Source organism: Penicillium daleae (genome assembly GCF_028827525.1).
Source record: "Penicillium daleae strain IBT 16125 chromosome Unknown utg000004l_segment0_segment0, whole genome shotgun sequence".
NCBI lineage: Eukaryota > Fungi > Ascomycota > Eurotiomycetes > Eurotiales > Aspergillaceae > Penicillium > Penicillium daleae.
Genome location: NW_026623152.1, coordinates 1,877,725 through 1,903,267, shown reverse-complemented (window position 1 = coordinate 1,903,267; position 25,543 = coordinate 1,877,725). Strand labels below are relative to the sequence as shown.

At 45.0% G+C, this 25,543-nt stretch overlaps 1 protein-coding gene across 1 annotated transcript; it reads right to left on the bottom strand.

Moving 5' to 3' along the window:
* Nucleotides 1–19,716: 19,716 nt before the first annotated feature.
* Nucleotides 19,717–24,933, bottom strand: N7458_004291 (transferase family protein; the record flags this gene model as incomplete). Its single annotated transcript, XM_056907673.1, has 6 exons — nucleotides 19,717–22,506; nucleotides 22,589–23,011; nucleotides 23,085–23,137; nucleotides 23,212–23,983; nucleotides 24,047–24,432; nucleotides 24,498–24,933. 6 exons carry the CDS (start codon nucleotides 24,931–24,933, stop codon nucleotides 19,717–19,719), a joined length of 4,860 nt encoding a protein of 1,619 aa, XP_056768400.1.
* Between the last annotated feature and the right edge of the window lie 610 nt (nucleotides 24,934–25,543).

Genomic DNA, 25,543 nt, shown 5'->3' with positions numbered 1-25,543 from the left:
CCTATTCGATTTCCTTAGTCGCGAGCCTATTCTGAATTCTTAGACTCTACTCCGGTCGATTTAACCCGGCGCGAGCCCGTTCTGATTTTCATTAACCGAGTCTATTCGGTTTTCGTTTCAGTTAGGCAAGCGTGTTCTACCCCCTATATATAACTCAAGGATACGAATCGATATATCATAACACCCCCGGTTAGTTACGAGTAGTTAATAGATAGATTTTAGAACATTCAGGGGCTTTTAGGGTCAAAAGTAAGCCCCTTATCCTCTATTCTATTTAAATTTTTCATGCTTCAATCTATTTCGATTCCTAGTACTCCCTACTATTAATTCCATTTCCTAAGCCTGTTAGATACTACCCGTATCTAGGTATATTAATCGCTTAGATTTTCGTCGCCTATCTAATACTTTGCTATTTAGAAATCTATTATGTCTATCCCGACCGCCGAGTAGCTGTTTCTTTAGCTCCCTAAGTACTAAGTGATCGTGTGCCGCTAGTGCGAGTTCGCCGTCTGCCCGAATAAGCTTCTTAGTCATCTTTGCTATAGTAACCACCGGATCAGTGCCACGCACGGCCGGCAGATCCAGGAAACGGTTTCTACGTAGTGTAGAATTGCATAAGATCTATAGCTACTACGATTTCCCTACGAGGTCGAGGAACCGATCGAGGGTTTGTATGTTTACTGTAATAGGCTTCGGTGCACTAAAGAGTTGGATTATCACTACGTCTGTCGCTCTGCGGAAACGATAAGAAAGCACTAGCTCACTGAGTATAACTTCTCCTTAGTGAAAGGCCGCGGTCGCGTTCGTTAGGAAGAACTGCACACCGTGTAGGAAAGCCGCGAGTATACGATGAAACGCGTGAGCTACTAGCGATTTTTCACCTAGGGTCCTGCGTTATACTACATCCACGTCCGCAGCCTACCCGAGTCCTAGCTACAGGACCCGGCCCCGGGCTCGCTCGACCGATATAGTCAGTTAACCTAGGAGCTTGAACGGTTGTATCTTGACGGGCAGCAGGAGATCGAGAGCACTATTCTAGCGGGCACTACCGACGAGGCGAACCTATAGCTTCGCCGGACCGAATAGGCCTAGTATCTTAAGGGTGTTCCTATTAATCGTATATTAGACTTAGTCGCTACTCCCGCGGAGGACGCCGAGGGCTTCGAGGCTATAGTCCGAACTATCTAGGTCACGATAGCCGAGGTAGCCCGGATCAGCTAAACGATCACGTAGGGGACCGGTAGTGCTATCCGTAATGACGCTGCCCGGGTCTAGCACGAGCAAACTGCCCCTAAGCTGCTTATAGCGTATATAGACGCGGCGAGTATTTAGAAACACGTTGAGCCGTAGTAGTAGGTGTTACTATTTTTTGCCCGCACGCAGGCGCCTAATAACTAGACGACTCCGGAGTACGAATTTACTCCCCGTTAGCGCTATACGTGGGAGCAATTCTAGGCCGCGGCGCAGGTGCAGACTAATACCCGGCGCGCTACTAGTAACCTCCCTAGCGATCCCGATCAGGCTATAAGCGATCCTACTATAGATTTATAGACCCCCGTATAAGAGGCGTGTCTCGATTTCTGTATTAAGCTGCTGAACTAACAGGCATCGGTCTATAAATACGAATACGCGTTAGTGTATACACTCGCAGTGCTCGGGCGCTCCCCGATCGACGGCTAGCGCGACGCTAATAGCTATCCCCCGATTTTATCCCGAGTCATCAAGATTGCCCGCTTTATAGTTCTATATAAGTCCGTCCGGCTCGATCCCTACGTAACCGAGATTTTAGCTTAGCTCCGCGGCGAGGGGAAACGGCCGAGTTAGTCGATAGAAAGCCCGCTCGACGACGAAGAGTATGTTTTTGTCGGCTCCTCCTCTAGCTCCTCTACGGACCTAGATCGACGGCCCTACTCCAGGACCGGGCCCGGATCCACGGATCTACTACGTATAGATACTGAGCTTAATCTAGCGGCTAGGTCGTATACAAAGCCCCGATCGTTTACCGATTAGGTCAGTCGTTAAGTGAATTCGTTTATAGTGCGTAGTACGCGCGGGCCGATATAATAGATATTAGATCTTCGTAGCTACGGATTGAAGATCTACTACAACACTAGCACGCCCGGGTATATAACGTAGATAGGCCAAGATGAGCTACTTTATAAGGACCTCTACTTCACGATAGGCGAATTTCGCGGGTTTATCTACGGGCTCGTAGGCGAAACTCGGCGGATTCTGCAGCGATATTTACTACTTGTACCGGGGTCTATCAAGATCCCCGCGATCCTGTGGGAGCAGCTCCGGGACGATCCTACCTAGAGCAAGAGTAGGTAGAGTTTCCTCTAGGATAGTCGTACGAAGTAGCCTACGGACGGTACGACGTAGCTTCGTGACCGGTTCGCGCAGGGCGAGTCCTATTTCTCTAGGTTTATCTACCCGACTACGTAGGAGCTATATATAGGCAAGATCGACTAGTACCTAGATCGCGTAGTTGAGTTCCGGGAGAAGCTTAGTGTTAGTATCTATATATATCCCGGCTAGCTAGCACGTACGCGCGAATTACTTAGCTTACGGTATCGTAATACAGATACTACGTTCCGTAACGTGTTTATCGAGGACGGTATAGTTATACTCGCTACTAAGTACCACAAAGGGTTTTACGCTAGCAACGATACTAAGATTATCCACCGTTTCCTGCCCTACGAGGTCGGCGAGCTACTCGTGTAGTATCTATAGTTAGTACTTCCGTTTATCGAGCGGCTCTCGTGGTACTAGCTCTAGGTCCGTGGCGGCTATGTGCCCTAGTCTATCGAACGGGAGCGTATAGTCCGGTAGTAGGCGTATCTATAGTCCCTAGATCTATATACGGGCCGCGAGTAGACGTCGGATCGGTTTCGTTAGGTGCTTACGCGTAAGACGGGGATTAGGCTGTACGCCACGACGATTAACGTGTCGGTATACCGGAATATCGCGATTAGGATCAGCCGGCGGTTCCTGCGCGAGTCTAGCGTGTTCCCGTAGAACTAATTCGATAACGGCACCGGGGATACAATTGCGGACGATATAGACGACGAGGCTAGTATAGACCTAGACCACTTCTAGGGCTATATCGCCGATCTTTAGGCCGGGCATAGCTCGTATATAGCCGGGATGACTTATAGGCGGAAGGTCACGGAGCGTACGGGCACGACGGCGCAACAGCAGGAGTTCTTCCGATTATCGAGCACGGACTAGTATCGGTTTCTTGGGTTCCCCGATATAGAATCGGGACTCGCGCGGCTTCTCGGCTGCCGTCCTAGCCCGTTTAACTAGGAGGCGCAGCAGCTCTAGTACTAGCGGCGGCACCGGCTAATATAAGTAAATACGGTTGATACGCTGTAGCAGATGATAGGGGAGCCGAATCTCACGTTCCGCGGGTAGCAGGCGGCGGTGATCTAGGCGATTTATAGCGGGGCTAGCCCGGTAGTTGCGGTTATACCTACGGGCGGCGGCAAGAGTATATTATTTATGCTTCCTGCGTTTACGGCGGGTAGACTCACGGTGGTAGTTATCCCGCTCCTAGCACTCCGCGGCGATATATAGCGGCGCTGCTATATACTTGGGATCTTATATGTCGAGTAGGAGAGCCGACGGCCGCCCGACGAGGCGAGTATTGTGCTCGTGACGCCCGAGTCGGCACTTAGTGTGGATTTTAGGCAATTTCTAAACCGGCAGCGGAGCTTCCACCGGTTAGACCGGATTGTCATCGATGAATGCTATATCATGCTAAACCGGTCTACGCAATATCGTCCGTAGATGCAGCGGCTTAGGTAATTAATGCAACACGGGACGTAGATAGTATTTTTAACGGCTACACTTCCCCCGAGCACGGAGGCGTAGATGTGGCGGGCGATAAAGGTCCCGGCGAGTGAGGTTAATCTATATCGTAGCCGTACTCGGCGCATCAACGTTGTATACCGGGTGTAGTAGCCGGAGATTTATGCGCGCGAGCGAGGCCCGAGCTAGTGGATATATACGGCGGCGGTGATCTCATTTATCCAGGAGCGTATCGAGCGATATCGCGGCGGGCGGGTGTTGATCTACGCACATACGATCCCCTACGTCTAGGGTATAGCGTAGGCGCTGGGGTGCGAGGTATATTTTGGCAAATAAACGACTAGACACCGCACGGAGAGCTTAGCACGGTTCCGTGAGACGCCTTCGGCGGTGATTGTGGCTACTAGTGTATTAGGGATAGGGGTAGATATTCCCGATATCCGGTGTATTATTTATATTAGGCGGCCGCGTTCGCTGCTTGAATACGCGCAGGAAAGCGGGCGGGCTAGGCGTGATAGTGAGGCCAGCGAGGCGATCATGATCTAGCCGGCGGCGATAGAGTAGGCGCCCGGTTACGCATCCGAATCTAGTGCTAAGGACCATGAGCAGGTGGAGTTATATCTTGCGGCGGTGGTTTGCCGGCGGCGGGTGCTAGATCGATATCTTGATGGGGCGACGGATGGTTACGAGCGGGACCGGTGTGGTGATAGCAACGACGATCTCCTAATGCACGAGCTTTGGTGCGATCGCTGCCAGCCCGATTGGGCGGCGCAGGAGGTTGCGAACGAGTGTGTCGGCTCACGGCTGGCGCCGACGGTGTGTGCGTGTTATGATATTCGACCACGAGGGCATTCACAGATTGGTGCCTCAGGTACTGGGGCTCTAGAGGGCCCCGCCAGGACGACGACCTTTCGTCGGTCAGTCGGCACACTTTCGATAGCACTGCTAAGGAGAACCCCCGCATGCAGGCTACGTCACTGGTTACACAATGCGTTAGCTTACGCGTTTCATCTTCTTTCTGTTCCTTGTTATGTTCCCTGTCTTATATGGAGGAAGCTGTATATAAATTGACACTTGAGGAGTGGGTTTGAAACTCCTCAAGAAACAGTCTCTGACTCAATCTGACTTGGTGCTTTTCTTCTACCTGATTGACAGGCCTTCTACCCTGCAAGTAGATAATACCTATCCCATAGGGGTAACTACAGTCAATTTGACTGTAGTTAGGGTTTGGATACTTAGTATGGGATTAGGGTTTGCTGGAATGATTGACTGTAGTATAGTTTAGAATTGAATGTATTAAGGTTCCCATCCGTTTTTCGAGTTCAAATTTCTTGTATCTTTAGTTTAGCTATATTTTTATAATTTTCCCGAGTTTAAAGTCTATTACAGTATTTTCCAAGGTAGTTATAGGGGTTCGAAGTTTGGGGTATTTTTGATGGGGTACGGTCGGCCGCGCCATCACGAATATCAGTAAACCCCATCACATCACTAACCACTATACGATTCATTATAAATACACTAGTTGTTAGACCCGTTTCAAAATGGAAGTGAGTAATTTAGGGGTTCCCGTTAGTTCCCATTTTCAATTTCATCAACGTCCACTAGTTCGCAGCGATAGGGTTTCCCCGGCGTCTATCTAGTGATACATCCCGTATACGAAATATATATCCAGATTCAACATAAGTGAAACCACCGTACCTACCATTGCGGACCAATATTTCGTTTACAATAATAAGTACAGAATCGCCATTTGTCGTCAGTGTACGTATAGCGTGAAGCCCCAAGATATAGTCCGTTATTTGACCAGCCCTAAAGGCACACATCGTATTAGTAAATAGGTCGCATAGCAAGTGTTAGATATTATTAAGAATGCCACCGAGTAGGACAGTGTGTCCAAAAACAACCCCGTTTTGCCTATCAGCGTAGAATATCCTATTCTAGGGTTAACTATTTATAAAGATAGGCTATAATGCACGATATATCGCGAGGTTTTCCGTAGCGAAGGCACTATGCGATTACATTAGTATAAGGAGCATTAGTTTGCTACGCATAGCTATAGGGGCAAACAACGACCGTCCGAGATCGCTACAGGTAAGCAGAGACAAGCAGAAGCAATGCAGCGGGTGGTTTGCTAGCGAATTTTCCGTAGCAAAGTCGGATTATATTATATCTATATTCGCAACCCGGATACCGCGTACGAGCCCGAAGCACTACCGCCCCCGGCCACGCAAGTCGCCGAAGCCGTGGACTAGTTACACGAGGTGTTTGCGCGGAAAATACAGTTAGAAACCGAGATCTAACCCGGCGCTATCGACGAAGCTAATCTATAGTTAGACCGAACGGGGTAGGCGGCGTATTTACGCAAACGTAACCCTAAGAAATTACGCATATACATTAAAAGCCCGAAGGAAGATGCGCAGAGAGATAAGGGTACCGCGCGGGTAATTTAGGATACCGTGTTAGGCGTCGCTAGTAAAAGCTAGAGTATCACCTAACAGACGGGACATTTATTACGGATCGAAGCCGCCCGCACCGACATAGAGAAGATCCCGTCGAAGCTATTACAGGTATATATAAAGGCGGACGAGGAGTTAGAACGATATATCGACCTATAGCGCCGTATTTTGATGTTTTTCGCCCGCACCTAAGTTCAACATAATTAGAACAGTCCGGTGTATCGGTTTAGCAAACAACAACGCAAGGCGTAGGATACATTATAGTATTCCGCCAAGTACTACTAGGACCGGGCCAAGCCGATCCCCACCGACGGCACCGACCCGAACCCGTACGCATTACAACCCGTAGAAGCCGATTACATGGAATTTATAATTAAGTTATTAAACTAGCGTATTCGATCGAACGAGTACGAGTTAGCGTTAGTATATGTATTAGCCGTGTTAGGGGTAGGTAACCACGACGCCGGTCGACTATAGAAGGATCCCTATAGTTACCCCCCGATTTTGTCTAGCGTGATCAAGGTGTCCCGGTTTGTTATCGTGTATTAGTCGTTTTTATTAGACCCGAATACCCGCGAATTATTATAGGTCGGGGAGAAAAAGTTAGTAGGGGAGTAGGACGATCCCAGCCTAGTCGATTACGCATTTTCGTATTAACGGGATAGCCGCAGCCCGCCTACGCCCTAGACCCCCCGACGAGCGACCGCACCGGTTAATCCGCCTAGTTCGCCTAGTAGTTCTCTACCCCCCGTTACATTTACCTAGCAGGCCCGGGAAGGGACCAAGATATAGCGCAAATAGCTTCGTATTATAGTTAACAGGTTTATAGTGCACGGTACCGCCGGTCCGATAGAATAGATACTAGATTTACGCTAATATAGGTTGAAGATCTATATAAACACCCCGGCCGCCGGGTATATCGGTTAGGGTAATAGGGACGAGTTGTCGTATAAAACGATGCGGTTCACGATAGGGGTATTCCGCGGGTTTATCTACGGGTTAACGTCCAGCGTATAGCAATTGATGATTAACTAGATTTTGCGGTGCTAACCGGACTAGATACCCGTTATTCTATAGGATCGAATGGCCGATGATTTCAACCAGCCCAAGGCCGGGTAGAGTTTTTTGTAGGACGAGCGTACGCCGTAGCCCGTCGATAGGTCCCGGTAGATAGTAGAGCGGGTGCAGGAGGAGTATCTATTATAGCGGTTATTTATATAAGCTAAGACTAATCGATTCAGCGTTAATACGGTCCGTAGATATTTTAGGTTCGTTAACGATTTCAAGGAAAAGTTAGCTATTTACGTCTATATCACTAGCGGCTAGCCCCCACGAGGCCCCGAGTTATTAAGTATCCGTTATCGTATATTGCCGGTTAACACCGTAATATGTTTATTAAAGATAGATTAGTAGTATTTATCACCCGATACCACAAGGGGTTTTCCGCTAGCGGGGATACCAAGGTAATTCATCGGTACGTGCCCCGCGAAGTAGGCGAGTTAGTAGTGTGGTATTTGTGGTTGGTATTACTATTTGTTGAGATATTACAGGTATACTATAAAGAGGCATATAAATTGGACGCCGTTCCCGATACGCACGCTACTAAGATATAGGGGATCGATGCCGGTAGTAGACGGGAATAGACGCCTGCGCGGGTAACGGATGTAATAGTCCGGGAAAGTAAAATATGTTTACACAACGGATTGTCGTTATCCGCGTATCGGGATATTGCTATCGCCATCAGTCGGAAGTATTTCGGCAGTATCAAAGCGTTCCCGTACAACGTCCGCGAGGATAGGACCGAGGTCGTTAGCGATAACGAGGAGAACGAGGACGATATGGACGATAAGCAGTAGGTACGCTAACCCATAGGGGGAATTGCAGTCCGGCGCACTGCAATTAGGGGTAAATTTATTTATATATGCTTAGGGTTGTAAAAGAGGGTGCACTACAATATTCTTTGTTATAGACTACAATTAGGTTCTAACGGATTTACGGGGTCGGCATAAATCCTTCGGGGTGCACAAGCAAGCGTTTGTACACGATCGGTCGAGTATACAATCCGGCAAAGAATTGTATAGGTCAGGTCGAACGATCTAGTCGTAGATCGTTATAGGTCGTACGATTCGGCTTAGAATCGGAAGTTAACTTATGATAGAAGAATGCTCCAACTTCATCACAATGATTAAACTTGTTCTAAACTAGCTATGGAAAACAGGCAGTATTTATAACATCAAGATATCACAGCAAGGGATCAGAATAGAATCGCATGGAAATCAGGAGAAATATAGAGTGTTGAAGCTCTTTCTCATGTAGAATCAATCGTTGAAGATCATCGTCACGTGTACGTTCTGTGGTATTCTGTCAAGTTCGACGGCTTCCGTGGGCTTATGCACATTCTCATGTCGACAGGTTCCTATGTATTCTAGTCGTTCAAATTTTAACCAATTTCAATCTAACAGTTTATTAACAGTTTCCCCGAGTTTTGAGCTTATCCGACGATTTTTAGAGGTAGTTACAGGGGTTCAAAAGTAGGTAATTATTTTAATAAGGTATAGTCGGCCGCGCTATCACTAATATTGAAACCTATCACCTACCACCCACCACCACGCGATTCATCACATAGGTATTATTAGTTTTATATGTTCGAAGCCCCGGCTAAGGATTTTACGGGTTCCGATCGGTTTCAATTTCAATTTTATCAATATCCGACTAATTCCCAGCAATAGGGTTTCCCAGTATCGATTCAGTAGATATCCGTATTATTAAAGATATATATTCACGTTCAGTATAAACGAGCCGGCAGGACCCACCGTTACCGACCGGTATTTCACCTACAACGCCCGGTTTAGAGTTGCTATTTGTCGTGAGTGCAAGCACGCTATACGGGTCCAAGAGTTAGTCTGTTATTTAACGAACCCTAAAGGCACCTATCGCATTAGCAAAGCGGTAGCATAGCAAGTGTTAGAGGTCGTTTAAGAGGAATAGGAGGTAAACAACGAAATAGGGATTTTACCCGCGTATATTAACAGCCCTATTCCGGGTTTGACTATATATCAGGATAGGTTAAAATATTTAATATATAGCGATATATACCGTAGCCCGGGCACTATACGGTTATATTGGTATAAGGAGTATTAGTTTACCCCGTATAGCTATCGGGGGAAGCCACGGCCGTCGGAGACGACCACAGGCCAGGAGAAGCGAGAGTAAGCGATAGAGTAAGTCGTATACTAGCGGATTTTCCGTACTAAGTATAGATCGTATTATATCTACGTTCGTAACCCCGGTACCGCGTACGGGCCCGAAGCACTACTGCCCTAGGCCACGCAAGTCGCCGAAGCCGTAGACTAGTTACACGAGGTGTTTGCGCGGAAAATACAGTTAGAAACCGAGATCTAACCCGGCGCTATCGACGAAGCTAATCTATAGTTAGACCGGACGGGATAGGCAGTGTATTTACGCGGACGTAAGCCTAAGGAATTACGGAAGTATATTAAAAGCCCGAGAGAAGATACGGAGGGAGATAAGGGTACTGTGCGGGTGATTTAGGATACCGTGTTAGGCGTCGCTAGTAAAAGCTAGAGTATCACCTAATAGACGGGATATTTATTACGGATCGAAGCCGCGCGCACCGATATAGAGAAGATCCCGTCGAAGCTATTATAGGTATATATAAAGGCGGACGAGGAGTTAGAGCGGCATATTGACCTATAGCGCCGCATTTTGATGTTTTTCGCCCGTACCTAAGTTCGGCATGATTAGAACAGTCCGGTGTATCGGTTTAGCAAACGGTAACGTACGGCGTGAGATGCATTATAGTATTCCGCCGAGTGCTACAAGGACCGGCCCGAGCCGAACCCGGCTAACGGCACCGACCCTAACCCGGACGTATTACAACCCGTAGAAGCCGACTGTATAGAATTCATGATCGAATTATTAAACTAGCGTATTCGATCGACCGAGTACGAACTGGCGTTAGTATATATATTAGCCGTATTAGGGGTAAGTAACTATAACGCCGGTCGACTATAGAAGGATCCCTATAGTTATCCACCGATTTTATCTAGTGTAATTAAGGTGTCCCGGTTTGTCGTCGTGCACTAGTCGTTTTTGTTAGACCTAAATGCCCACGAGTTATTACAAATCGGAGAGAAAAAGCTAGCAGGGGAGTAGGATGAACCTAGCCCGGTCGATTATATATTTTCGTATTAACAGGATAGCCGTAGTCCGCCCGCACCCTAGACCCCACGACGAGCCACTACCCCGGATTATCCGTCTAGTTCGCCCGTATTCGACAGTTTGCCTAGCAGTTCCCCGCTACCCGTTATATTTACCTAGCACGCACGGAACGGCTCTAAGATATAGCGCGAATAGATTCGTATTATAGTCACCGGGTTTATAGTGTACGGTACCGCCGGTCCGATGGAATAGATACTAGATTTACGCCGGTATAGGATAAAGGTCTACATAAACACCCCCACCGCCGGGCACATCGGTTAGGGTAACGGGGATGAGTTATCGTATAAATCGATGCGGTTCACGATAGGGGCATTCCGCGGGTTTATCTATAGCTTAACGGCTAGCGCACGGTAATTAATAATGTCGGCATATATGGGGCCTTAGGCCCAGATTGCTATTTTGAATTCTGCCTGCTTACTAAGCAATCTCCCCTATTTTACCGCGGAGGAATACTATCTTGTATCCTCTTTTCAATACACCTTTTCTGCACCTTTACTACTATGAAACATCATTATGTTTACCCCGCCTAATATATCAGATTAATCCTCAACGATCGTATTAACATTACCTATCCAGGCAGGAGACTATATAACACTCCAAAATAACCTCGAATGTTCTTGATTTCCTTATATGATATTTGCTATATACCCCATATTATAAATTGCACCCTGATTCCTAGTTAGAATGAACAAGTTTGACATCTTTTCTACCTCAAGTAGAATCACCGGGTATAGTAGACTATCTGAATCAACCTTCTACTACTTGATTCTTCTGTCTAATTAGCCGATTGTGATCTATCTTGATTCGTCTCTCTTCTATAATCGTGGCACTAAGATTAGTATGTACGAACGATTTCTTCTACGGTTTTATGCACCAGACGCATTTCTAATAGTTATAAGCCCGAGCCTCTGCTAAGGACTCTATCTTTTACTTTCGTCTTATCTATCCCTTACTTTCGTCTTAAGTGATAGATTCATCCGATCTACGAGCTACCTAGCTCAATTATCCTCTGAAATGCCACGTATATTAGGTTCCGTAGATTATAGCTATCAAAGATTATATACTAGCTAATAGTATATAGAAATATATTAATCTAGACCTGCCTACTCCTGCTATACTACTACAGGAACTAACCAAGCCGTATCTATCTGATGTAATCAAGAAACCTACGAATATATTTATATCTAACCCTCCTAAGCTAATTAGACTTATTAATCTTACCTCTAACTAATTAGCTATCTATCGAATCTTGCTTAGCGAATATAAGTTAGCTAGATCTGATTATCTACGCTATATACGATCTATCGAGATCTTAAAGCAAGGAATTCGATCCTCTCTTACGCTAGAAGGGAGACAGATTGTTAATAGCCTGATAGTGCACGAAGCGATTACTAAGCTACGCGCTACCTTCGCTCTATCAGACTAATCTAAGAACTACTAAATCCTACGCGACTAGGATACGATTAAACGCCAAACACTGCTATCTAAATCGTCTTATCTTGCTATATAGGGCTAGAAATAGGTAATTAGCCAATTAGAAGGCGAGAAAGCCGGAATTGCCTACTTTTAAGACCCGCTATCTCTAGTATACGACTTCCTAGAGACGATTCAACCTAGCAATCAAGGCTTCTACACCTTCTAGTATAATACGATCCTCTAGGGCCTAAAGAGGCCTACCCTGACCGAACTAGTTAATTAGTTTATTGACTAATACCGACTAATTATACCTAGCAGACGACTAATTACTTATCCAACCTATCAAGGACGAGAACCTAACGATAATCAGCTAATTAAACCTAGCCGAAAGAGGAATTGTCCTTATAGAGGGCCTCCTAGCTATAGCAACCACGATTTCGATAAGTGCCTATACGTTAATCCGCTAGTTAGACTAAAGGGTTGGTCGCTAGACTAGCGAATCATGAAGAACTTCAATCTTCGATGCGAATCTTTACCTCCCTTCAAGCGATCGTACGAAGAAGCTATCAGGAAATATTAATCAGACCAAGTAGACTAGCTAGATATTAACAATTCTAGCTAATCAGATCGAAAGCGAGACGCATTTTCTGCCTTTATACTAAAGGAGGAAGCTAATAATCTCTTTCGAGAAGATAGTAGGATAGCTATAAGCATAATCAGGATCTCTACTGAGCGAAACAACGCCTAGTGTTATGATACTAGAGCCTCTATTTATATCACGAACAATAGATCTCTACTACAAAACTATAGGTCTTCTGTGTCCTTAGTTATAGTTAGAAACACCGAGACTACTATCCTTGGTTTCGGAGAGCTTAAAGTTATACTAACTGAATCTCTTGATAGTACTACCTTTCCCTTGAAACAAGTTACCTATTGCCCTGGGTTCTATGTCAACCTTATTTCAGCCGAACGCGTAGCTAATACAGGAATCTATCTTAATAGGAGAGATTGCCTACTAGAAGAGAAGGATAGAACGCCTATCTACCGATTAAACACGAAATCAGGTATCTATCTGATTAGATAGGACGAATTAATAGACGCTAGCTATCCTACTACTAACTATGTCTCTTATCCCTCACTGAACTCTCACTTTCCCCTTACTACTATATTATAAGATCATATAAACCCTCTTGCTAATCGAATCAGCAAGATTGCCTTAGTATTAGATGCCAAGAAATAGCTAGAAGGAACAATTAATTAGTAGCACCGACGACTAGGCTATGTTAGCAAAGACGTGCTATCTCGCCTGCCTAACTACGCGTCTAGCATCACGATCAAGGATATATCTTCGCTAATCAGCTATTATGAAATATGCAAACTAGCTAATTTATCGCGTCAAATCTCTCGATTACCTATATAGTATAATCGCCCGTTCGAATCGCTGTACTAGGATCTTATTCACTTCGAGCTATTATTAGCTAGAACCTCCTACCTATCACATTTAGTTGATCCTATCACTAAATATCAAATTACGGAAGATCTTTCTTCTAAGACTGAATTATCTTAATCTCTATCGAATTAGATCGATTTTATCCAAAACCAATTCGATCTACGCGTTCTTATAGTATACACCGATAACGAAAGAACCCTCTCTGAATTCTTCGATTAATCTTCTAGAATTAATCTAGAAACTACACCGCCCTATTAACCTAACCAAAACGGCTACGCTAAGCGATACGGTGTATTAATATCGAAGATAGCTAGGTAGATAACGATCGATTCAGGCCTACCGAGCTATCTTTAGCCTAAGGCAGCTAAGATAGCTATCTATATCCAAAATCGTATTCCTTATCGATCGATTAGCTAGTAATCTCCGTATAAAGCCCTCGCTACCTACCTTAGTAACAAAGCACTATATTAGCTCTAGAAGAAGCCTGATCTATCGAATATACGAATCTTCGGATATAAAGCTTATATACGAATCAACAAGCTACTAAGATTAGCTAAGCTAGCGCCCCGCGCTACTATTAGCTATCTAGTAGGCTACGAAGCCTATAATATCTAGCGTATCTAGATTCCTACTAATCGTCGCATTATTCGCGCCCGAGACGTTTAATTTAATAAGCAAGAATTCTATAGTCCCTCGTCGACTAATTAAAAGATTCGGATATACGATAATACAGATCCGACGTAGCCAATCACTATTCTTGATAACGAAGAAACCACACGAATCATTAATAATATCGATATACTAATTCCTGCTAATTAATTAGCTAATATACTAGTACAGCAAGATCTTAGGGGTAGAAGCACTACTACGGCTATTTTCGATTATACTATACCTCAAATTTAGCTTACTTCGGACCAAGACCCTTCTGATCTAGACGAAATCCTTAGAGACTAACCAATCACACTACCACTTAATGCAAAATTAGACGGATCTATATCAGATCTAGAACCATCCTACTAATCAGATCAGCTATCAGATCAGCCATTCGTCTTGATTAACAATACAAACTTTGATCTCTCCGGCTACGAACCTCTTTCTTTAACGACTAAGCGCCCTCGATCTGATTCTGATACTAGCCGAGACCAAGATAAAGTAAAACGACCTTATTTCAGCCTTACTACGTTTCTACAAGCCTTCTCGTCTAATTAGATCAAGTAGCTAAAGATTCTGATCTTATCAATTCCTCCTACGCCTTCCGGCTATAATCAATTAGCTAGCTACCCGTTCGAAGCCTAATTCCGACAAGCTATACAAGTTGAATTTAATAAACTCCTTAATATATATATATTCGAACTAATTAGTACAACCTATATCAAACACACTTACCAATCAAATTGCAAAGATCTTGACCAATCATCTTGCCCTCGACACTAATTCGTTCAGATACGATAGGTTTTTACCTATAAATCTAATAAATCAGGCTATTTGACTAGATTTAAAGCTCGCCTGTGCGTACGCGGAGATACCCAAATCCCCGATGATCAAGATACACGTACTAGCACCCTCGCTGCTAGAACCTTCCGTACGCTGATAGCAATTATTACTCGATTTGACCTCGAAACCTTTTAGATAGATATAGTAAACGCTTTCCTGAATAGTACGCTTAAAGAGGAAGTTTATTACTAATACCCTCTAGGAATAGGACGAAAATCGATAGTTCTTCGCCTACACAAAGCAGTATACGGCCTACGAATTACTAGTAAGAGATAGGAGGATGATATTAAAGGACTGCTTCTCTCACTCGGATTTCGACTATACCCTGATGATCTAGCCCTTTACACTAATAATCGCATAGTTATTATAGTGTTTGTTGACGATTTTCTGGCCGCCTACTATAAAAGTGAGAGCTTATACGCTTACTAGATAAAAGACCTACTCTCACAACGGTTTGAGATGAAGGATTATAGCGAATTGACTTAATTTATCGGAGTTCGCGTTATCAGAGATCGTTAGAAGCGAAAGACCTGGCTTAGTTAAGTAGCTTATATTGAAAAGATCGCTGCTAGATTCAATCTTCTTGATAAGTACTGTCTAAAAACGCCTCTTTTAACTAATTACAACATTAATCTAATCTAATCTAGTTATATTGATCCTAAGATAATCAAGTTATATTAGCAAAAGTACGGATTAACCCTTTTTCCGGTAGTTTAGACGAGACCAGACACAGTATTCGCTAACTAGCTATTAGCAAGATCGCTTACTCGGTATAATAAGAAGCATCTAAAGGTAGTAGATCATCTAATCTCCTACCTATATAGAACGAAAGACCTAGCGATCTGTTTTGGTAGTAGCTAATTAGATAACTAGATCTTTACCCTTTTATTAGATACAAGCTTTGCTGATAATCCTGATCGAAGAAGCTCTAAAGGATTTATCTTTTGCCTATTTAGTGGACTAATAGAGTGGAAATCTCGTAAGCAAAAAACGATTACTACGTTAACCACCGAAGCCGAATTGCTTACGATTAGCTACGCAGCTAAGTAGCTATATTAGATAAAACGCCTCTTTTCCTTTATCTAATTCGAAACTAGCCAATTAGAGACGCTGAATTGCGATAATAAACAGACTATCGACCTATTAAATCGCGAGAAATCAGTCTATTAGACGAAACTTCGCCACGTAGATATCCACCAGCTTTAGATTCGGCAAGAAGTTCAGGCTAAACGGCTGATAGTCTAATAGGTTAAAACAACCGAAATGCCAGCTAATAGGCTCACAAAACACCTACCCAGCGAAAAACATAGCGCCTTTGTTAGACAGCTAGGTATAGAAGTATCCCTATCGTATTAGGCAGTTGCCTATCCTATCCCTTCCTCTTATTTAGCTCTCACTTTGCTCTTACCTTCCATCTCATATTAAGAGCTAAGGGGGTGTGTCGGTATATATAGGGCCTTAGGCCTAGATTGCTATTTTGAATTCTGCCTGCTTACTAAGCAATCTCCCCTATTTTACCGCGGAGGAACACTATCTTGTATCCTCTTTTTAATACACCTTTTCTGCACCTTTACTACTATAAAACATCATCATGTTTACCCCGCCTGATATATCAGATTGATCCTCAACGATCGCATCAACATTGCCTATCCAGGCAGGAGACTACGTAACACTCCAAAATAACCTCGAATGTTCTTGATTTCCTTATGTGATATTTACCATGTACCCTATGTTATAAATTGCACCCTGATTCCTAGTTAGAATAAACAAGTTTGACATCTCTTTTATCTTAGGAAGAATTACCTAGCATAGTAGACCATCTGAATCAACCTTCCACTGCTTGATTCTTCTGTCTGACCAGCCGATCGTGTTCTATCTTGATTCGTCTCTCTTCTATAATCGTGGCACTAAGATTAGTGTGCACGAACGATTTCTTCTACGGTTTTATGCACCAGACGCATTTCCAACAATATCTAACTAAGCTATAGTGAACTAGTAGCGGAGCTTAATCGACTATATCGGCCGACTAGTATAGTAAACGAAGCTTAATATTTATACCTAGATCTGCCGGTAACGTTAATAAGTTACTAGTCGTAGCTTAATCTAGATTAGTTACTCCTAGACTCCTAGCCGATAGACGAAGCTATTTATGCAAACCTAGTCGAACTCGTTAATACGGTAGGAGGAAATTAAGTTAAACGTAAGCTAGATTAATCTCCGGATACTATCTTTAACTAGACTAAGGATTAGCTCGGTCGTAGGATCCGGTAGAAGAGCGAGACTCGTAATATCACTAAAGATATAGCCTCGGCTATATTCTAGCTACTAAGTAAGCTTAAGCTAGGAAGAGGACTTAGTAATATCGCTCTCTACCGGCGTAATACTATCCTCGGTCTCTACTATCTTATCTACCTAGGATTAGATAAAATCTATAGTCGTTATAGTATATACCTAGCTAGCTCGTAGTACCTAAGCTTCGGGCGTTATAGTGAAGAAATAACTAGAGCGTCTAGTCTTAAAGAGGCGCTAGTAGCTTATAGGTTTAGCTAAGAGTCGGTTAGCTTTTGTGAGATATAGGGCAAGATGCCTAAACCGTCATACAGCAAAGAAGCCAGATTCATAAGGCCTATACAAGATAGCTGAATCTGTATAAGCTTTATGCTATACTATCATCACTACGGTCAATGACATCGTACAAGACGTATATAATAGTATACGATCTACATCATCACTACAGTCAATGACATCGTACAAGACGTATACAATAGTATACTGTTATGGTATTGACCCCTGTGAGGCTATTCCCACTTTTCGGCCTGAGGCCACCCCGGAGGTTGGCGATGACGCACCAGTTCGGTGACCTCTCATCTCCCTTCCACCGCTGTTTCGTCGGAGGAGAGTTGCCCGCTGACCGACATATTTCTTATGCGGACTGATACGTTTACCTGTTTACCCCTCCTTCTGTTAATGGGGGATGTATATAAGATCAGCCTAGGGAGAAGAAGATAGAGCTCCCTAAGAAACAGTCTCTGTTCCAATCCAACCTAGTGCTTATCCTCTCCTACCTAGTTGACAGGCTTACTACCCTGCAAGTAGTTAACATCGTAACATATACGATCTACATCATCACTACGGTCAATGACATCGTACAATCAAGCAACCACCGATTAAACAGCTACTGCATGAGATCACTATGCATCTAGATCTATCTGCATGAGATCATCATGCATCATCTAGAACGATCACATGCAAGAGACAAGTTGGTTATAAATATGCCCTGTTTTCTCTACAAAAATCATGTTCATAATATACAAGTAAGATTCAATACAATCAACCAAGCTTCAGTCCTACCTCACTCTTCTCTCATCTTATCTTTATGATTCTAAGCCCAATTGATTTTATCCTTCCTATTCAATCAAAGAAGGAAGATCAATTAATCTTCCTTCCTCTCTACCTAACCTGCGCAGCATCGCTTGCTCATAGCTTTATAGGGTCGACCCGGCCGGCGTTAGCCCCTATAAGCCTTACTACGATAAACCCTAATCGTATTAAGTGTTTGACCTACGTATATATCGTACTCGGGATAGCCGTAGCTATCGTAGATTGTTAACCCGGGGATAGGTCGAGTCTATAGCGGTAGCGGTTAGAAGGATACGGTAAGTAGATTAAATAGGTCGGGCTTCTACGCTTCTTTAGAAAACGCGATATATTGCGTATCAGTTAGCGTAGATTGCGCGTCCGTGTAGGAGCGATATCGTTTACCCCGGAGATAACCTAGGATAGACGCTAGCGGAACCCTAGTCTTGTAGGACTTATAAATCCACGTACGGTACGTTGTATTAAACATGAAGTGATCTATAATAGTACGGGCCAAGAGCGTCTTTTAACCTAAGAGGACTGAAAGCTATAGGGATAACTTAGGTTAGTTCAAAATGTTCACTGGTACGCGAAAGGGAAAGTGATAACTACGGACGCTCGTATAATCTATATTTTAGGTAGGAGGGAGCCCCTGACGACCGAGCCACGACTACGGATTCTCTACGCGAAGGAAACGGCACGCGACGCGTTCGTGTTATGATGCAGATGCGCATCGCCGCGGGCTACGGAGACTGGACGAGGCGGGTGCGTCGCGAGACGTCCGACAGTGGACAGGTCGAGTTTTGGTCCGTTTGATGGACGGGTCGACGGACCACAAAAGTGATGGGGGTACTAGTCTACGGGCCACGGCCCCGCGGGCTCGGGAGCACGCACAAGGGACGACTCTGGGGCCGAGAAAACGCAACCAGGGCTGATATAATTGACAATAGAGTATTGGAGAATACTTATTGTGGTATATTGGGCATAAAAATATCTCAAGCCGAGATAAGAAGCTCTGAGCGTTGAAATATAAGGTACTAAAAAATCGTATTTAGTATGTTGTTTGGGGTGACCCGGTCCGGTGGGGGGGGAACGGTTATCTGTAAATATTCTACGTCCATAGCAGGTAAACTTGATGAGACTTGATAACTTCGGTCAGGTGGAATGATGCATATATTAGCCAGACTGGTCAATTCTTCTCCATACACGATACCAACAATGCGTGATTGATCTTAGCGAAGACAATACCGAAGCTTTTTTCCTGATCTTGAAAAAGCAAAATTAAGCGTAACTTGATGCCCTGGGTTACTAGGGCTCTTATTCACTACAATTGTAATTAGAGCATGTTGCTGAGCGCTGATTCCCTCTAGACCTTGGAACCAAATTTTATTTGTAATTAATAACATCAAACAAACTGTAGATGATCAAAAGCGGCATCAATTGATATTACAAAAATCTCACAAGACGCGACAAAGAACAATCAACGCATTAGAACGGAGTGAGAAGCTCCGCATACTTTGTAAACTGTTCGTCTGCCAGGAACATCTCCAGTTCCTCCGGGCGTGTACCGAAGACAAGCTCAATTCCCCCATCTTTTCTGATGGGGAGAATTACCAGGAATCTAAACCGTCCATTTCCACGCTCAATCTGTGGTCTCAAGGACTCAGGGCATCCCCCATTGGCAAAGAAGGCATCGCCAAAGCAAACCTCGTCGGTTGGGAAAAGCATCATGTTGGAAATCATAGCATGCATATGCTCGAGGCCCATGTTTGCCGTCGAAAATCGTTCGTGATTTGGTAGTGACTGCAGAATTGACAACGCATCATGAACGAGTGAAGGTGTGATGCGTGCGGCAGACTCACGAAGTAGATATGCGACACGACCAATTGTAGTGTGATCGGAGCAAAGCGTCTCGATAGGCATCGTTGATCGATTGAGCACCAACATACTACCCATATATGTCTCGGGCAAGAGCTGAGAGAAGTATGGACGGCCGTCGGTAGGGAGCTCAAGGATAGAAATATCATCTGGCTTGAATGTCTGCTTCCAGATCTCCGTGGCAACCTTTCGTCGCACCCGAATGGCAGCACGCCAGAGGAAGGCCTGCACAATGTCGCTGATTGAATTGATGACGCCCTTTGCTTCAGGATCAGAAATAACCTCTTGCTTCATTTTCTCCAGGTTTTCAAGTCTGATCAGAAACATTGTTGTTTTGGTGCACCGTTCAGCACGTGGGAGCGGCCAAATATCATGTAACTTGAAATCAGGTGCCGGAGGTAACTTGCAATGTTCATATCCAATGGTACCTTCTTGAACACTCTTTCGGCATTTATCGGGTGGGAAGAAAGGTAAGAATCCCCAGGTACCAGGGTCAATCTCTTCGACCGGGCGAGCCCAGCCCTCTTGCTCGTGGATGATTTCCGGTAATGCGTGGTTGAAGCTCTCTGGGTGATACCAGGCACAAGTTGCTCCTTGATCACCTTGAAGATATCTGCAATTCTCCGCCCAGGCCTTGAGAACAACCATCACTCCCAGACCGTCGAGGCAACAGTGATTTAAGTCAACAGCAACAACGCAGCCACCGGAAATGAAGCTCACTTGGCCTGAGAAAATGTCCGCAGGGAATTTCGGAAACGGGTCGTCTCGCAGAACGAGGCCGTCCGGGACAGCAGAAGGTGGGAAGCCTGCATCTTTCAATTGCTCAAATGGTGGAAGGATGTCGGAGAGATCCTTATATATCAGACGGTTTTTCACAGAGTTTGCCATGGAAAGCGGTGGAATCGTCACACAAAGATCTCCCTTTTTATATCCAATTTCCTGTTCGCTGCAATGCATCATTTTTCCACTGAGAGCAGGTATCATGTCAAATGTCCGATTGAGCCCTTCTTGGAGATTCTGAAACACTTGCTCGTAAGAAATTTCCTCGTGAATGGAAAAGTACAGCATGATGCCCATGCCATGATTTGGGTTGACGTAATCGAAGGCGTTTAAGCGGAAGGATTGTCTTGCTTTATGCTGAGCGATCAAATTGTTCATTAGAGGTGCAGCGTAATTTGAACCCTTTTCGTTCAACTCCTCGGATTCTGCATTCTTTGCCTCTTCGATCAGAACAGAAACTGTCGCAGCAAGTTTCATAATCGTCGGGTTGGCGTAGACGTGACGAGGTGATATTTTGTCACCCAAGCCTGTGGCTGCCCGGATCGTTTTAACAGCCGCGAAAACGCCGAGAGAGTCAAGTCCAACAGAAAACAAGTCTGTTTCTGGAAGCGCGCTCTGGGCTTCCGAAAGAAAGCTGCCAAGAATGTTTCGTATGGAGCCCTCGGATGCTTCACGCGAGTTTATATCGAAAGTCACAACTTGATCGACATCATCATTTCGCGAACTGTAGTATCGCTCAATGTAATCAGAGTACAATGCCAGTGTAGCAGATCGTTTGATCGTTCTCTTGTCTGTTCGCAAGAAGGGCTGTTCGGGGAGTGCAAACGTGATGAAATCCTTGAGTAGCTGGTTCTTGTGCCGGGACATAGTATTGGCTGTCTGGACATTTGCCCAAATACTGTCGATAAGCTCAGGTGATTTGTTGGAAGAATCATTCAACTCAATGAGTAGGCCGGCTTGTGGCTTTCCAGTTCCAAAAATCAGGCAGCCCCTGATGTCGGGGTGAGTAGTGATAAATGCCTCTGTCTCAAGTGGCGATATCTTATACCCATTCGATAAGACCACAAGATCATCGCTTCTTCCCTTGAAGGCCCACAGGTTGGGCTTGGTAGGGTGCCGCATGTAAAGGTCCTTGAAATTGATTGAGTTTTGATCCGGGAATGTGTGGAAAATCCCTTGGAAAAGAGCCCAGTGCTCGTTGCGATGTATCCAGTGCTCATAGACATCGGTTTCGAGCTCCTTAAATTCAAAGCCAGAGTAGGGGTGGAAGCAGAACCAGAACCAGTCTTCTCTCTCGGGTTTCAAATTCCCAATGAAGAGGCCTTCAGTTGTACCCGTCAAATTAAGGACCATGACAACCTCATTCACCTTGCCAGCGCTGGCTGGGCTAACAGGGCCTCCAGATGCACAGATGAACTTGCTAGGACGAAGATGCTCCAGAATTTCAGGGGTTTCGCCCAGTTCATCGACGAGTGAAGGGACCATACTCCAGATATCGATATTCACATCTACAGCTAACCTTTCCATTAGATTCAGATTTGGTAATACACCAACTGGTCCCAAGATGCAGTGGAGGTTGAATAGTGCAGGCATCAAAATATTCATAATGATTCCAGCGCCCTGTAAGTGATACAGTCAGCTAAGAACACTTTCCTCATCATTCTAAGTCCCAGAAACATGGATACAGGAGGAGTTGACTTACATGACTCATTGGGAAAGATGAGTATATTTTGTCCCCTTCATTCCAGTCTGAAGTCCAAGGAACTAAATCGGCATTTTCACCCACGGGTGGCAGCAGTCGGACTGCATCCATAGTGCCAATGAGCCCATGTGACCAAGGAATGGGCTTGGGCAATCCAGTGCTTCCAGACGTATGCAAGTAGCAGAATGGATCATTCATGGCCTCGTCAAAGGTCTTTGTGTACGGGAAAGCTTCAGTAGACACAGAATCAAGAAGCAAGTCGAGCGTAGGAAGCTGCAAATACTTCATAGGCCGCTCCTCCAAAACCTCCTTGACCACGCGGACCGGCGATGCGTCAATTGCATTGACCCAAATATTGCAGTCCAATTTGTTGAGGACGGCCAATATTCCGTCCGCATTGTTTTTTGGAGATAGAAAAAGAGCCTGTAGTAAGTGAAATACTTAGAATCGGTGCATTCACGACATCGTGATAATGTTGACCTGGTTGAGAACATACCGAATAGCCCGCTTTCACACACGCATATGTCAAAAGAACATGCCTGAGATCATCTTAACCAAATAGTGCCGTCAGAAGCCGAGATGAGAAGTCAAATTGGGTTTCTTTGTAGTAATTCAAAACATACGTGGTCCAATATAAGCCATGGGCTGAACTGAATCGGGGATGCCAACCTGATCGCGAAGCCACCAGGCAGTCTTATCCACTGCTCTGGTGAATTGTTGGGCAGAAATTGGGTTAAGTTTTAGAAGGCCATCTGAGAGTGATGTAAGAGAAAAAACGGTTCTTTCCGGCTGGGAAGAAGCAAGGTCATCCATTATCTGGGGGATAAGCCTTCTACCGTATTCCGTTGATACCCCAGTTTTTGTCACCAGCGGTGATTGCGAAACTCCAGGCTTTGAAGATTTCTCGATCCCCAGGCCAGACTGTGCAGCCAAAATATCCGATGTTACTGGGACTTCCGGGGTAGTGAAACGGCTGTCAGCGTATTTGCCGTCAGATGACGAGACGGAACACTCGCTAGAAGAGAATGCGAGTGATGATGCATCCTTGAATGCACTATTGACATACTCAGTGGCCTTGATGGATTTAGTGGGCTGGAGGTAGCTTGCCGTCGTCTCGCTGATGGGAGTATGCTCCCCTTTGGACAATTTCTCCCTGTAGTGACTGGGGGCCCCATCGACATGAACCAAATTTAACCGAGTATCCTGACTAAACTCGCCCATCGGAGCACTAACCCACTCCCCATCCGCAAGTTGAGCCACAGAACAATGCCATGGGGTAGTGTAGCCTGTCTTCGTATTCAGCAGACTAATAGGGATTTTGTTTCCACTGATAGACTCGTGGATTGAAAGACGCAGATGGTGTGGGAAGGCGTGTTTGACGGCCCGGGCAAAGGCCTATTCCTTCAAGTCAGTCGCGAGGTCCTCCAAATGGAATATCGGGGGCTTAATAATACGTACATATCCTCTTATAAGCATTTGTTTCGCCAGATATTTGCAATCCCGCTTGTAACTGTGGGCAGAGCGACGCTTCCCTCGAGGAAAGATGTGCTGCAAATCCGATTCCAAAAAACGCTTATAGCCAAGATACGTCAGTTTTGTATCTGCGTTCTTGGTGATTTCCTCGTCGATGTCGAGATTGTCCTTCCCATATTGGTTCAAGAGCAAGCGACGAAAGTTCGTACAGTTAGCCACATAGACGACCTCAGTCAGATTGTCGGGGAGAGATATATCAAGAAGGTCTCGGATTCGCGAAAATGAAATTTTGTCAAATCCTTTCTCGATAGCCATGCTTCGTAGGACTTCCCCATATTCCCAGGTTTCTTTGTCCGGAATACACAACAGGTCTATAGTCGACAATGAAACTGTCAGAGATTGGACAAAAACAAATGCCAATGAAATTATCACCTACCATTGTAGGTGATACCGTCCGATATAACCACAATCTCGGCACCCGGAGCATAAAATTCCTGGATAGAATTGCAAAGAGTGTTCAATCGATCAAGTGCGAGCTCCTCCGCTTTGTCTGGCAAGCTTCCAAGCACTTTGTACACCTTGTTCGCTGACTTGAAGGGGAACGCAGGAAGACAAGCTTGTACACGGGCATCTTGGGCAACAAATCGGCCTATCACAGAAAGGAAGACTTCTCCATTGCCATCCAGATGGTCCGGTGCATATTCAAACTTGTTGAGTGTATATTTTAGAAAGACATCCAAGATTCGCTGAGATAATATTTCCACGTCACTTGAATATCGCGCACAGTTAATGGCAGGCGTATCAAGGACTTCCGCTGTTAAGCATGTCGCCTCGGATTCAAGTCGGTCAGAATCAAAGTGAAGTGACGCCATGCTTTATCAATGTTCCCAGCGCCTGGGAAGAGTATATCTGCAACCTGACTGGTCCCAAACGGTGCAGTCGTGGTACAACAGAGAGGTACGATGCGATGAGCAGCAGCAGAGCAACTCAGGTTTGGTGGAATCACTCGGGAATTTATGGTCCGTCTTGTTTGAGCATTAATGCTGCAGGGACCAAATCTCAAAAAGGAAAGCCATGTGTTGTATGGAGTCCCACGTTCCGATTTTGCATATCCACGTGGTACTTCGGACAGCCAAGGCAGTCATCGTGAAAACTGACTCAGACTTCGGACTTCAATACGAGTTGGAACGTTCTTGAAATCAACGACGAGTGTATTTGAGGCTATTTGTTGTAATTTGTGGAAGGGCTGGGCAGTTTTTTCCGGAATAAATTTTTGGGGAATTGTTTAGACCCACCATCCAGAGCCGAAGTAGGTTAGTGAAGCATCTATGTTGATTAAGTTTCAAAGGCCCGTGCCGATAGTGAATTATGGGGGACTGGCGATGGACAATCCGATCAATCAGCTTCGGGAGTTTCGGAGGGCCGAGTGGTGGTTAGTCTTTCAGTGTGTAACGTTGCTACGATCTATTTTCTGTTCACGAA